Source organism: Lissotriton helveticus, chromosome 3_1 (genome assembly GCF_964261635.1).
Source record: "Lissotriton helveticus chromosome 3_1, aLisHel1.1, whole genome shotgun sequence".
Classification (NCBI taxonomy): Eukaryota; Metazoa; Chordata; class Amphibia; order Caudata; family Salamandridae; genus Lissotriton; species Lissotriton helveticus.
Genome location: NC_136061.1, coordinates 44,073,563 through 44,088,535, shown reverse-complemented (window position 1 = coordinate 44,088,535; position 14,973 = coordinate 44,073,563). Strand labels below are relative to the sequence as shown.

The 14,973-nt window shown below is 44.8% G+C and overlaps 1 protein-coding gene across 1 annotated transcript in view; it reads right to left on the bottom strand.

The window, feature by feature from the left end:
• The window catches only part of RETREG2 (reticulophagy regulator family member 2), a 132,178-nt gene that overhangs the window by 65,448 nt on the left and 51,757 nt on the right, over positions 1-14,973 (bottom strand). Inside the window, exon 4 of the mRNA XM_078679192.1 lies at positions 2,819-2,960. Coding sequence (XP_078535318.1) covers positions 2,819-2,960 — 142 coding nt within the window. The remainder of the gene's footprint in view (positions 1-2,818; positions 2,961-14,973) is intronic.

The window sequence follows — 14,973 nt, the reverse complement described above, 5'->3', positions numbered from 1 at the left end:
GTAGCCTCCTCTAAAATATCCTCTATTGGAGGATGTTTGTGTATTGGTATTAAAGAAAGCTGAATTGTCTGCTCCAGCTTGTTTGGAGCCTCCTCTGTAAAAGGAGTGACAAAAGGAGCCTCATGCTTGGGTGGACAGCAGAGCTCCCACAGATTTGGCTGTATCAGTGTCTTTCTTCATTTATTCAAGTGCTCGGTCTACCTCTGGACCAAACAATTGTTGTTGGTTGAATGGCCGATTTAAGATGGTTGTAGGCACCTCTTGCTTAAAGCCTGAGATGCGTAGCCAATCATGTCGTCTAAGGAGGACACTGGTGTTTATTGCTCTAGATGCAGTGTCTGCTCCATCAAGAGCGCACTTGATTGAGGCATTTGTGAGGCATTTGAGAATAGCTTACCCTCTTGGATAAGGTCATTTGCCTGTTCTTTATATTGGTCAGGTAGATGTTGTAAAGGTTTTTCTAACTGATCATAGTGAACCCTGTTGTATCTTGCGAGGAGGGCTTGTGTTAGCTATGCGCCATGTATTGCTAGCTTGTGCAGCTATTCTCTTGCCTGAAGCGTCTATTATTTTTGCTTCCTTATCAGGAGGTGGCGCTACACTTGGTATTTGGGAGTTTGCTCGTTTTCTGGCGTTTGAAACGATTAGGAAATCTAAGGGTAGCTGTCCTTTAATGTAGGCAGTAACCTGAAGGAGCAGGTCTGTACTTTTTTTCTATGCTTGGTTTTATGATCCTAGCTCGTACAGGATCTTTAAATACTTCTGGTGCATGCTTAATGACCCCTTTAATCATAGGTAGTATTTGAACTGACCTTTGGGCTTGTTCAATAGTATCTAGCAGAAAATCTTCATCCGAGTGCATTGTGACACCATGATAGATGGCAGCCCTATTGAGTAAGTGTCCGAAACCAATATTATCTTCTTGAGGAGATGGTTTGGATGGATATGTATGTGGGTCAGGGATATCTGGTACATCTTGTGGGTTTGGGTACTCCCAGTCTGGTGCATCACTTGGGTAGGGAAAAGGATCATCTGGGTCTCCCCCTTCCCTTAGGTTATACTCATCATTCTGAGGAGGTGTATGTGGTGGTGAAGAATGAGGAGGAGAATTTTGAGGTGAAATGTTTGAAGGAAGAGGAGGTGAAAGGGAAGGTACAGGAGAAGAAGGGTGCATAGGTGATGTGGCAGAATCCTTCTTGACAGGCACTGGAGGTGTAGGTGCTGTATCTAACTTCCTCTTTAGGTGTGGCATAGTAGAAACATGTCCTGTTTGTGGATCAATGTAGATCCTTTTTTGCAAAGGATCAGGTTGAAAAAGCTCCTCTTCTTGAGGAACCGCTTTCGGTGCTGATTTTTTCAGTTCCGGGCATGGTTGTTGCTTGTCTTTAGCCTTAGGAGCTGTTATATAGTCCTTTGGCGTAGGTTTCGGCACCGAAGATATTGTCTTAGGAGTCGAGGCCTGTTTCGTGGGTTTGGAAGGATCAGAAGCAGGCTTCGTAGGTTTGGGCACCGAAGATTTCGGGCTGGATGCTGTTTTGGGCTGCTTGGAAGCGTCGGAAACAGGCTTCGGAGTCGACGGTTTCTGAGTGTGTTTCGGAACCGGGACTTCTTTCGGTGCCGAAGGAGCTGGTGGTATCGGCACGTGCGGTTTGATCGGTATGGAGCTACCGGAAGGCTTTACTATTTTCTTCAGAGCCAGGATCGATGGTGGACAGCTTGACTCGTCGTGTTCTGGCGATAAGCACAGGTTACACAACTCGTGATGGTCGCTGTGTGGAAATTTTGCTCCACACTCTGGCCATCTCTTGAATGGCGTCCTTTCCATGAGTTGTAGGCCTCACAGCGTGGATAGGCCCAACGGCCCACGTCGACGACCAGAATCGAGCTGATGAAGTCGAGTAGAGATATTGGTATCGAAAGATGTTTGGTAAAGTTTTTACGCATCAAAGTACTAGAACCGGAGCGGAAAAGTTATATCCGAACCCAGATGCGGAAAAAAACAATCTAAGTTGTTCCAGTTCTATCTTAATTAGATATAAACACATGGACATCCCTTTCTCTATTTCTACTAACTCCATCATTTCCCATCATGGCGAAAAACAAGGATGGAGTCGATGCCCATGCGCACTATCGTCCAAGAGAGGAGTCACCTATCTCGTGTCTACAAAGACTTCTTCCAAGACGACAAAAACATGCAATCATCCGGGCCCAACACCAGGTGGCGATCTACTGCTCAGTGGAGATCTGCAGCTCATATGACTCGAACACAGGTCTTTAAGAAACACCTTTTAATCCAACACTTATTTACATACGAGAACAGTGCATGAAACAGAAAAAAAAGAATGATTTTATCACATAACACAGCATATTAAGAGAAGTGGACGATTATTCTAACGCAGAACACATTCATGTCACAGAGGAGATGATTAGCAGGCCCTGGAGAGAACAGACCGTCTTGGGTACATAACTGAGCACTGAGGCAGTGGAGGCAGATGGTGCCTTTCGGAGTTCAAGAAAGCAATCCAGAAAGCCCCATCCCTCTTGGGGACAGCAGATATGGGGCCTTCCAGACTGCAGCTTCTTGATTATCAAGAGTGTGTGTATCACTTCATTGATCCATTAGTGGAAATTTATGTTAGAAGTTTTTTCTCCTTTTTCAGATTTTGCCTTCTTAGTAAAGGAGGAGGGGGGCCCCATCTACCGTACAGCAGACACAGAACTCGCTCCTTCACTTCCTGCATCCTGTGGAGTGGCATGACTTTGCTGTCAAGAGATTTGCAGGTGGGCTACATGCCATTATGAGAAGAAACTAGCTTACCTTGCCGGGATTTTGCCTCTTGTATTGCATCAGCTCCTGAAGGTACAGTCTGAAGGTGACCCAGCTTTCTGCCAAACAGAGACACAGCTCGGGAACGCTGAGCAAACGCGGATGCCCTGTTCCACCTGCCGCCAAACCATCACTACGGAAAACATAGGAGTACACGCACATTAAAAACAGTTCCAAAGAAACAGCACACTATTCAATGACCTTCAAAGCAAACATGGAAAAGGAACATGCAGGCTGGTACATGCCTCCTACAGCGCTAGGGATGCCTGGTTGCACCCTGGGGATGCCCAGGAGTGGACATTTCACGGGGAAAAAACAGGAAGGGTTCCCTAGCGGTAGGAGTACAGCGCCAGGACACTCAGGAGTATCAGTGCGCTTTACAAGTACGGCTACATTTACATTTATATCCGAGATCGACAATACCAGCTCAACAGAAAGAGAGCCAGCTATCATTTTGTGCAACACACACTTCGGGTACAAGGGGACTGCGCTTGACACAAGTCCATACGTTCATCAAAAATCCCACATTCACAAAAGACAACATACATATGCCATGCGAGATGAAGGCAAATAGCCCCACTTATTTAGACACAGGATAACTTATATTGACAGGAGAAAGTAGACCATCGACACAAAGGAATACAGGACTAGAATTTCTTTCTACCATGGTCTGTTAGTACATAGCCTGCAATAACTCTTCTCTATGATGATCTGGGTGTGTTATACGATAGATATGGCTAGGTAGCCTTATCGTGAAATACACTCGCAAAACCTTTATTGGGTCCAGTCAGGCTCAGTTAAACAATCTCAAGTTCAACCCTGGATAGCTATGGCTTTCGAGCAGCAAGGCATGAACAAAGAGACTTAGTGTGAAGCATTAAACAGTACCAAACAATTGAATAAGAAAGCCACACAACACGCAAGAAATACAACACTAATTTATAGTGTCTTGATGATTTTTTAAAGTCCTTGATGAGCTAAATCCACTGGAGGGTTATGCAGATACAGATTTTAAAGATTTTATCACTTACTTACAACCGCAAACTGGTATTTGTCAACAAAAACATTGCAAACCTTTCAAAAGTTTGAGACAGTTAGCTTAGCTACTCCGGCCCGGCTTGGGCCATCAAGTCTCAAGGGGGGGGGGGGGAGGGGAAGTTCTAGGGGGCCAGTAGAGATACTTTGGGCAGTTACCTGTCCACTAGATAGTTTCAGTCCAGTTCCAGCCCTTACAGCACAACCGCCATAGATTTTTATTGGGTGGCCCTGATGCTCCAGTTACTGTGCGGTCAACATAGGTGCCTCCTTGATGATTCCTTGGTCCACGGTGATGTGGGACCACTTTTGCAACAGAGGCTGGGGTTCCAAGAAGTCCTCTTCAAGGCAGTAGAAGGCCAGCTGCTGTTGGGCTACCGGTCTTTGGGCACAGCTGGTGAAGCAAAATTCTTTAGTGGGGGGTAATGTATTTCTTGGGTGACCAATCCAGAATCTGACTGCGCATCTGGGTCCAGCTGACACTGTTGCAATTTTTGTCCATCGAAGATCATTCTCTTGAGGGGCCCAGTGGCATCGAGTCTCCTTTGGTGGCTAGCAACATGCTAGTTTGCCAGCCTTCTTCAGCTCTTTCGTCCCTGGAGCTGGTTCCAGGGTCCTAGGCAACTGACCCTTGGAGTCGATGCTTTGGTCTTGGGGCTGGAAAAGGACTGGTCCCCGAGTCCAGATACACAGCCACAGTCCACAATACGTTAGTCCAGAAGTGCAGCAGGTGCACTCCAGCAGACGGTGCAGCCTCTCTTTGTGCAATGCAGGTGCAGTAGGAAAGTCCTTCAGTCTGCTTTCCAAATCCAGAGTGATCTAAGGTTCAGTGTGCCATATTTAAGGAAAGAGCCACGAAGGGTCAACGCAGTCACCAGGCAGTGGGCCACCAAGTCCCCTTCTACTTGGTGATGATTTTTCAGCAGTGTGTGGCATCCGGTAATCCAGGAGTGCACTCTTCTTGACATTCTCCCCTCGACTGTGAGGAGCTTGGTAGTCCACCCCAGAGGTGTGGCTACCTAAAGGCTACAAGCCCACAAGAAAACCGGTTTGGGGATGGAATTTCCCTCTCTGGCCTGGTCTCCAGCTAGGCGACATTAACAAAGGGTGAGAATGTTATCACAATTTACCCATTAAAGTCGGCTTCATCTTTGAAGCTGTTCGGCTAACATCCCGAGTGGCTTCCTGCAAGGGGGAAGTGACAGCTCTTCCTGCAGCGGGCTCCTATTGTTGCAAAGCCTGGAAGTTGTTCACACTACTCCCCAAGCGAGCAGAAAGTTGTCTCTAGACCAGTGCCTGTGTGAAGCCACTGGACAAGCTAGGACACAGATTTGCAACTTTCTGAAAGTTGCTTTGCCTTTTTAGTAAAATTAAATTCGACCAGGGCATCAGGTTGGGTTTAATGCCACAATTAATTTGATGCCTTACAGTACCCAGTTAGGAAGCCCCATTCAGAAGTTAGCTAGGCGGGGGGGGGGGGGGAAGCCTGTAACCCTGTATTAGATAATGGGACTACTAACCTTTCCACAACAAAATGAAAATTTGCAGGGTTTTGCTGAAGGACATATATAAACATACATGTCCCACCTCATAATATACAGCTGCCTGCCTTAAAGCTCTATATGTCTTCCTTCGGGAATACTTACATACATCATTAAGGGAAGTGGTGGCTTTGCATTATTTGAAATGGGAAAGTCGTACTGGAAGTGTGACACCTGCCCATCCAATTTGCAGTGGCAGGCTGGGAGCCATTTTGTACCCGTCACAAATATTGCAAACCAACATGCAGCACATCCAGAGGGCTTGTAGGATTGTTAACCTCCCAGTAAGAAAAACACATACCTGTCTAGAAAATGTACAAAGGCAGGGCAACTTACTTTCCTAAAGAAATGCAATGTCTTACAACCCAACAACACGCTTCGATGACACAGAAGGGTCAAGATGAATGTGCAAAAAGATAACAAGCCCTCCACAAATTCTCCACAAATTGACTCCTTATTGAATGGCCCCAGGAAGGAAGACCTCAATCAAGAAAACCCACACGACATCGTGTTGAAGGTAGGTCAATAAAAGCTTGTAAGATCCTGTTGCCATCCAGTAAAACCTTTTGTAGACGACTAAACTAAAAATAGAACTTTTTGGCCTATTATCAAAAACAATATGCTTGGGGCCCAACAAAGAACATAATAGTGGTATGATCATTTTATCAGCAGGTGTCTCATGATCAGAGACCTAAACACTGGTCGCATAAAGAACTCTAAGAAGGGAACTAGCTATAGATGAGAGTTTGCAGAAAAACCTGCTGCCTTCTGCATTAAAGCAGAGAAGAGGATATCAGTTCACACTTCAGGGAGACGACAACAGGAGGTAAATAGCAAAATGCTACACTGGAGTTGTAACAGAAAAAAATAGGGTAGATGTCAGAGTGACCCAGTCACAGACCTGCCTAAAATTCAATCAAAGCGTATAACAGGATTTAAAGGCTGCAGTCTATCAATGCTCCTCAAGTAACTCCCCACTGCCTGAAGCATTTTGGGAAGGAGAATGACCAAATACGAACAAACCTAGATGATAATGGTGGTAAGGGACCTATCTCAAGACTCAAAGCAGTAACTGCTTATAAAGGTGCTTAAAAAAATTTGTTAAACTGGGTGAAGACCTATTCATTCGAGATATGGAGTGATTTAAGGACAAAAAACACACAAAAAAACAACAGGAGGAGTATCCCCAGAGGACCAAAACAATGGTCCTAAATGGGATAGGAGGAGAAAGAGAAATACCAAAAGAAAGATCTTCTTTTGTAGGAAGACCCCTCACTCACCAACCTGGTTGGTGACATGATTCATCATCGGGGTCCCACCCGGATAGCCGAGTGCCATCCGGGTGTGCTGCGACACCTGGCTACAGTGGAGCGGGCTTTTTTTGTGTGAATGAAGTGCAATAGAAAAAGGTGATGTTCAAAATTGTCCGAGTATAACTTCTTGAAAGATTTTATTCTGAAGCCACAGAACAATATTAAAATAAATTGTAAGATACTTCAGTTGGCTTCAATGACCGACTGTATCTATGTAAAAATGTTTTGTTTTTTTAATTTAGGTCCAGGGGACCAGAAATTAACTCCTTCCACCTTTGTGGTAAATCCCTTACTCTCCTTTTTTGTTACTATGTGATTTAAGGACAAACAATTCTCGATTAAATGTAGGTTAGTCTGAGCCAATGACAACAAATAAACGTTTAAGAGTGTGTAGACTTTTGACAAGCACCGTGCATCTCTGCAAAGGATCTGCCACTTAACTAAAGCAATGACCACCTGCCAAGTTAAACATCCTGAAACAGCACGGATCTTGGCGAAAAGAGGGCCCCAAGCGCGAAGGAACACCCTCTCTTCACAACTGAATGGCCTACTGTTTATGGGGGAGACCAAGAACATAACTGGGCAGTAAAACAGGGGATTAGAAGTAAAGACTGCAGAAACAACAAGCAATGCCAGGGTTACAGGCTGCTGCTGTGTGAAGTTTAAAATACTGTTGAAAGCTGCGTTTTCACCCTCCTCACAAGACTGTTCATTTTGCCCTGAATCCAAGGAGAACAGCCTGGGGAAGAAGGTCAATGTTTGAGTTCTATCTGGAATCCAAGTGATCCTAACAGCTGCCCCTTTGTAAGCTAAATGCATTCCTAGCCATCCATTGAGATTTACTTAACCTCGGTTGAAGTTGGGGGAATAGCCAAGTTCTAAACTACAAACAATCAGACTGTTAACTAGTTTGAAAGGTGTTCTGGGGTAGACTATAATAGTCATGGCTCATGTGTGTCACCCTGGTATGAGAAGTATGAAAAGAAGGCTCTGGAGTAATTTTTTGGCGGCCGGGTCTAGAAATTCTTTAATTTTATTTATTTATTTGTAAAGCGCCAGAATCGAACCCTGCAACGGTGTCTCTGCACTTGAAAGGGTGGCATATGGAGGACTATCTGCTGAAAATCAAAAACAGAAGAGGGAAGTCTTGAGCGGTCTCCTGAAATGGAGGTGATCCGTGCACTGTCTCAGTTGCAAAGGAAGCTTATTCCAATAGCACGGGCCCAGATAAAATTAAGACTTCCTGCCCAGTCTGTCCCTTTTGATTCTAGGTACCTCAAGTAAGGATTTGGGGCCAGATGTAGGAGAGCAAATACCGGTCGGTAACGGCCGAATTCGGCCGTTACCGACCGGTATTTGGATTTTCAGATGTAGGGACCATTATTTTACAGAATCTGTAAATTTACAGATTCTGTAAAATACCGAATCGGTAATTTTACCGATTCGGTAAATCCAAATGTAGGTGACACTCCTGAGAGTGCCAAAGGCCCTTAAGAGTCGGTATTTTACCACACAATCCTATTGTGTGGTAAAATACCGAATCCAGGTGTGCATGCACATCTGTGCATGCACACTGTGCAATGTGACACACAGACATGCCCTTAGGGCATGTATGTGTGCCACATGTCACACATGCCTTTACTTGGGGTGCTAGAGGGTGTCAAAGTGACACCCCCTGCACCCTTGCAACATTCGGTATTTACCAATTCGGTAAATACCGAATCGGTATTTCCCATTGATTCCTATGGGCTTCACAGCCCATAGGAATCAATGGGAAATACAGATTCGGTATTTACCGAATCGGTAAATACCGACTGTTACCGATTCGGTATTCCAATTTAAAAATTTACCTACATCTCACCCCTTCATATTTACCGATTCATAAATACCGAATCGGTAAAATTCGGTATTTATGAGTCGGTAAATAGAAGTTACCTACATCTGGCCCCAGGATCCTAAACGGAGTGACCTCCGAGGTGTGTAAGGAATTAATTTGTCAGCAAGGTAGGTAGGACCAAAGTTGGACAGGGCCTTATGTATAATACAGCAAACCTTGAACTTCACTTGCTCCTGTACAGGGAGCCAGTGAAGCTGATATAGCCGGGGGCGAGAAGTAGTCCTGGGAGGGGCATTAAGGATCAGGTGGGCCGCCGTATTCTGAACAACCTGCAATCTGTCAAAGGCAGCCACGTTGGCAGAGACCAGCAGACCATTGCAATAATCCAGGCGACTTAAGATAAGTGCCTGGGTCAGTGTCTTCCAGGTCGAATCAGGGAGCAAAGGGAGAATATGGCGCAGCAAGCCCAGCATATGGAAACAGGAGCCGGCTGTCTGGGCAGCATGCTCCTTCAAAGAAAGGGCCTGTTCAAGGCGAACACCAAGATTTTTGACACAGGTTTTCGGAGTGGGGGTGGGGGGGGACATTTGGAACATTTGGCCACCAGTTAGGGGTCCATAATAATTGGGCCTCACAGAAAAGCCTGATCTCCATCTTTCCCACATTGCACTGAAGGAAATTGCTCCCCATCCATTGTGAAATAGTTCTCATACCTGATGAGAAGGTCGCCTGCACTGATGGAGTGAACTTTTAGAACGGAAAAAGCAGCTGAGTATCGTCAGCATAGGAGATGGGAATAAACCCACACCTCCTTACAGGTTGCCAAAGGGAGCCACATAGATATTAAACAAAGTCGGGCTCAGGCAGGAGCCCTGAGGTACTCTCTTGGTCAGTGCTGTTGATGCTGAGCGATATGGGCCAAGGTTAACGACCTGCAAACGAGAAGATAGAGTCTCTGCTCTTCAGTGGCTGACGAGTTTTCTGAGTCCAATCTCCTCCAGTCTCCTGAGCAGTAGCTGGTGTGAAAACATGTCGAACGCGGCAAATAGGTCCAACAGCACCAGAATCGTGGAATGGCCCCTATCTAGGGTCATCCTGATGTTATCGGTGACCGCTAGTAGGGCCGATTCTGTGCGGTGTTTAAGCTGAAAGCCTGACTGAGAGGAGTCCAGGCTACCCGTCCGCTCGACATGGTTGGAGAGGTGTTTATTTATATGTTTCTCCAATAACTTGCTCAGGAAAGGGAGGCGAGAGATGGGGCGGAGATTAGAAAGCTCAGTCAGCGGGGCCTTGATGTTCTTGCGGATAGGCATGACATGTCCTGCTTTCCATTCTAAAGGAACAAGGCCCTCTTTCAGGGAGAGATTGAGAAGATGCAAAATGGAAGGGGACATTGACAGGACTGAGAAATGGTGATCTTAGCCGGGATGGCGTACAGAGGGGAGCAGGATTTTACAATACGGATCAGTGACTCTACCTCTACCTGTGTAACCAGGGGGGAAACTTCCCAGTAATTGAGTAGATATTTGCAAAGGCACATCAGGAGGTGCAATTGTTGTAGAATGGCTCCTTGACAAAACTATTTTATCATAAATGAGTTTTATTTTCTGTGTAAAAAAAGTTCCGATGTTGTTACACAATTTTTGTGTGGGAACTACTGGGTTCTCACAAGCTTTAGGGTTAGTGAAGGACTGGAGAATACGATATAACACTTTGGGGTCATTATGAGCCTGATCCAGTTGCAGTGTTATGAGAGCTTTGCGTGCAGCCCTAATTTTCCCATGGTAATTGGTCAGAGTGGCATCAATCCGATCTATGTCTTCCTCATCATGGGTAAGACACCATCTTTTTTCATGCTTCCTACAAACTCGTTTCTGAGCTCGAAGTTGGGGAATACCAGGCATTCTGGGGGCGCTTGGAAATGATAGGGAGAGATTTTAGTGGTGCAAGCTGATCAATAGCACTAGAAACAGCCAGATTGTATTTGGCGATGGCATCCTCTATGTTGTCTTAAACCGAGATCGGTGGCTCTACAAAAGAGGCTTGGAAGCCCTCCGGGGTGACTCTCTTCCATTGCCTGCAAAGATGGCGGGTAGCAGGGCTAAGGCTATTTGTCTTCCTTGGGGCCTGAATGGAAAATTCAATTGACGCATGGTCAGACCATGACAATAGCTGTGGAAGTTCACAAGAAACATTGGGAGAGTTGGAGAAAATAATATCCAAAGTGTGGCCGGCAAGATGCGTTGGGCCTCGTTGAGCTTGGCAGCTGGACATAAAGTGTGGTCATGCACAGACTGTGCCACAAGTGATAAATCGCAGAAAACATTGAATTATGATGAATTGCCGATGTCTAAATCTGGAAAAGTTTGATGCACAGTTTCCTTGGAAATTGCGGGTCCCAATTGTCTATTCAAAAGCCAAGTCTTTTGTATTTCCAAGATTGATCTAATGTCACAATGGCCTGAGGTTAAAGTGGCGAGTAAAGTCACGCCAACATTTTTATTGACTTTATGAAAGAGGTGTCTGTAAGAGAGGGCTTTCCCAAAAGCACTGATAATGATGTACAATTTGTATATTTGAAGTATTCGAATTTTAGTCGGATCATGGTATTGAACACATTCACACAGTGTATTATCCCTAAAGTAATGGCACTGTGGTAAGGTGGATTGAAGTGTTAAAGGAGGAATTACAGTGCCCTTTGCAGATGGGAAGGACTGTAAACAAATTCTCGAGGAAATGGTTTGGTCGTATTGTATTACGCCTAGAGTGGCAGGCGAAAAATATCCTTTTAAAAAGATGAGGGGCAGCACTGCATTGTGTAATTTGAAACAAAAGTGGACGTTGGATGCATTTGAGAAAGCTGGCTGTGACGTTGAGAAATGGGTTGCGAGTCAGAGATTCTCAGAGATGCTTAAAATGATGTATTTAGATAAGGCATCTGCAGTTGATGCAAGTGACTGGGTTTGTGTGAAGCAAGGGAAGTTTGTCACACCTGGATTGTCCACGTTTTTGGAACCACAGAGTGGAGAGAGCTGTGGAAAGAAAGGGGTTGAGTTGACAGAAATTTTGGGGATTTGAGGAATGTCAGTTATGCCAAAACATGGTTATAAATACAATTCTTCCAAGAAAATAAAGAAACCAAAGTCTGGAGTTAGGAATAGAAATAATTGTCATGGAATCAAACGGAAATGCAAACTTCCCCCAAGGTTCAATGATTATTAGTTGTTTTAATTAACCATATTTGGTATAAGTGATGTAGCATCCTTCAAATAGACATATACATTTTTCCTGCTCCTATCCATAGTTTGAATATTATGTATATGTATATTATTAGTTCTATTAGGCTAGGAGTCGTTTTTCCCCCACATTCTTATTCAGTTAAAGCTCACTGTACCTTATTGTATTATTGTTATGTAAAACATTTTTGTTCTATTGTGAATTGCTCTGCGGAAGGAAATGTGTGGCCTCCTTCTAGAATATTATTATACAACCTTATGACGAGGTAGGACACGGAGATTCAAGAGGTTGGAAGTTGGCCCGAGTCTCTTCAGACAACAGACGTATCGATAGATGATTAATAAAATAAGGCTTACTTACACCCTTCATGTTGGGCTTCAATAAATTGAAGTTGTAGCAACTTGCCAAGTGTTGGAAAGTGGATTATTAGTAGGGACAAATGTAGGTCTGCCACTGGCAATAAGGCCACTAACACAGTATAGGGCTCAGAATAGGTCTTAGAAAATTACTCCTATGCTCAACCCTTGGTAACGTGGCTGCGAGCAGGGAGGCTTAACTTCAAAGACAGGTATGTAAAGCCTTTAAAAACACCAATTCAGTTAATAATTAAGACACAACAGAAAATAAAAATACAACACAAATTTATATAAATAGGAAATATTTGTATCTTTTAAATGACACCAAAACGGATAAAAATCCACTGAAGGGGAGCAGAGATATGAATTTTTAAAGATTAGTCACTTTCTAGTGCTTAGAAATCAACCGTGCCCCTTTAGTCATTTCATTTTCTCTGATGGGGATACACCTTTAGAAATTGTTCTTGAGAATTTCTCACCACTGTTGTGCAGCCCCCTTCTGCAGCAGGCTGGGTCCAGTTAGAACTCCGTCCTGAAGTTCTTCTTGCCGGTCCCAGTATCCAACACACAATCCAATGTTCTGGAATCTCCAAGAGGGTCCTCGAAAGTGTGAAACTTCAATTCCGCCCTCCACTTGAACAAAACCCTTAAAAATCCGCTGGTACCCCAGGCTTGGAATTCTTTGTGGGGATGTCCAGGTGAGCTCTGTTAACCTGTAGCTTGCAGGGAGTCCACTCTTTAGTTTTTTTGAAGCAGGTTGAATTCACAGGGCTGTAGTTTCAAATGGTGCAAATAAAAGGTGTAATCTAAGGGTCCTGGCCTTTGGAAATGCACATCAGAACTCTGCAGAGCAGACCCTTCTGATTCTCTTATGTTTCAAGCAGCAGATCCGAGAGACTCTGCCCCTCTCAGATACTTATTCCAAGTTCTCTGGGTCAAGCATGAGGTCGCTGCTGACCAATGGGCGCCGGGCAACTCCCCAAGAATATGATCACATCCTGTAGAATGTGGCATTTTGTCCCAGCGTGCAATAAATCCTCCAAATTCATAATGGCTGATTTTCCAGCAGGGAGGTAAGAGCTGGCTAAACACATTCCTAGGATGGCTACTTTTCATAAACTCTCCCCCTTGCATCTGTGCATACCTTCAGTAAGCCTAGCTGGCTGACGTGAAAAGTTTAGAGTGTAAATGCCACTAGTTTCTTCTCTTCGCTTTGAAGTCCATGGTTTATGACTCCTCCCCTTGCCCTGAGATTTCTGTGGAACAGCACACTGCCCTCCCAGAAGAGCTGGTTAACCCCAGGGGCTCTATCATCTCTTCAAAGCAGCCTGGCTAATCCACTTAACTCTGACCAATCAGGACAGACCACTGGAAGGCTGAATCTGGACTTACAAACAAGAAAGTTTTATAACTTCTTGTACGTACATTTTAGGAGAAATGTAACCATATAATATTCTTGAGTTTATTAATACCTTTCTGTGAAGTCTTTGAATGGTACTTTTGGCCTTCTCCTATCAAGAGTTATTAGTTAATAACTTCCTTATATGTTAACCTATGTGGCAGGGGATTTGCAATGGGAAAAATTACTTGGGCCATTTTTCCAGCACCAGGACTTACAAAAACATATTTTATAAGTAATTTGCTTACATCTATAGGACCCCCACCCCACGAGACAACTAGGAGAGACTTTAGGGGTTCTCAATCTGTAGAAATATTGCAGATCCTCCCTCCACAGGGCTCCTAGCATCAATTCGAATTTGGGCAGCACTTTATCACAATTTGGGGAGTGAAGAGTGAAATTTCACTTAACCCAGGGCATATAAAACTCATTTTATAAGGGTCTACCTTATAAATAAATACCTGACCACCGCCCTCCCACTCCTGGGGCACCTAGGGGAGACCCTGGAGGTTCCTAATATGTCAAAACATTGTAGGTTATCCATTTTTAGGTGCCCCAAACCCCAAAGTCGAGTTTGAGCACATTTTGTTTTTTAAAAGCAGTCCTGCCACTCGGGGTTACTTTTAAACTGACCCCAGGCTTCAGCAGTGCACACATGCAAGTGCAGAAAAAGCTGCTGGCCTCTAAACTGCCATGCCCCATTGTGTGCTAGAGACTTTTTGGCAGTTTTAATCCCCCTGCCCTAATATTTAATAGCGTCTGATAGGGTAGGTCATGCCAAACGCAGGGGTAACCCAACCGTTAGTGTATGCAGGTGTTTTCACTCTATTCTAAATGTGTCTCTTTCAGCATAGCAGTGGCCCTGGGCCTGGTTAGGCAGAGCCCAGGGTCAGTCAGTCAGTCAGTTACCACCAGTACCATTCAGAAAAATGTTGGGGGGGTGCCCAAGGCACAGGATGACTTTGCAACACCAAGTGTGTGCCTTCTGGACTACACAACACAGACAAAGAATCTGCTACCTCGAGACACTGTTTCTCCATGTGCCCAAGAATGTGTTGGCTGCCTATGGCTCCAACTCTCTGCATGCCAGACTGATTCAGCCGATGCTGTCAAAAGCACCTCGAGCTGCCAAGTCACTGCTCCAGGACCTGTGCCTGGAAGGAGGAATGCAATACTGCCTTGCGCCAAGGAAGCCCAGGTACTATCATCAAGACTCACGAATTCAGAGGAAGCAGGCTTGCTGCAAAAGCAAAGCCACCTGCTGTCAACATTGTCAAACTTGGAAGTGGGACGCCATTTGAAGACAGCCGCTGCTACCAGAATATTGCTTTGCGTCATACGCATGGCTTCCTCGAGCGCGGCAGCTGCTTAACCCAACCTCAACTGGCAAGGTTCTAGTGAACACGGACCGAGAGCTACCACAGTCCA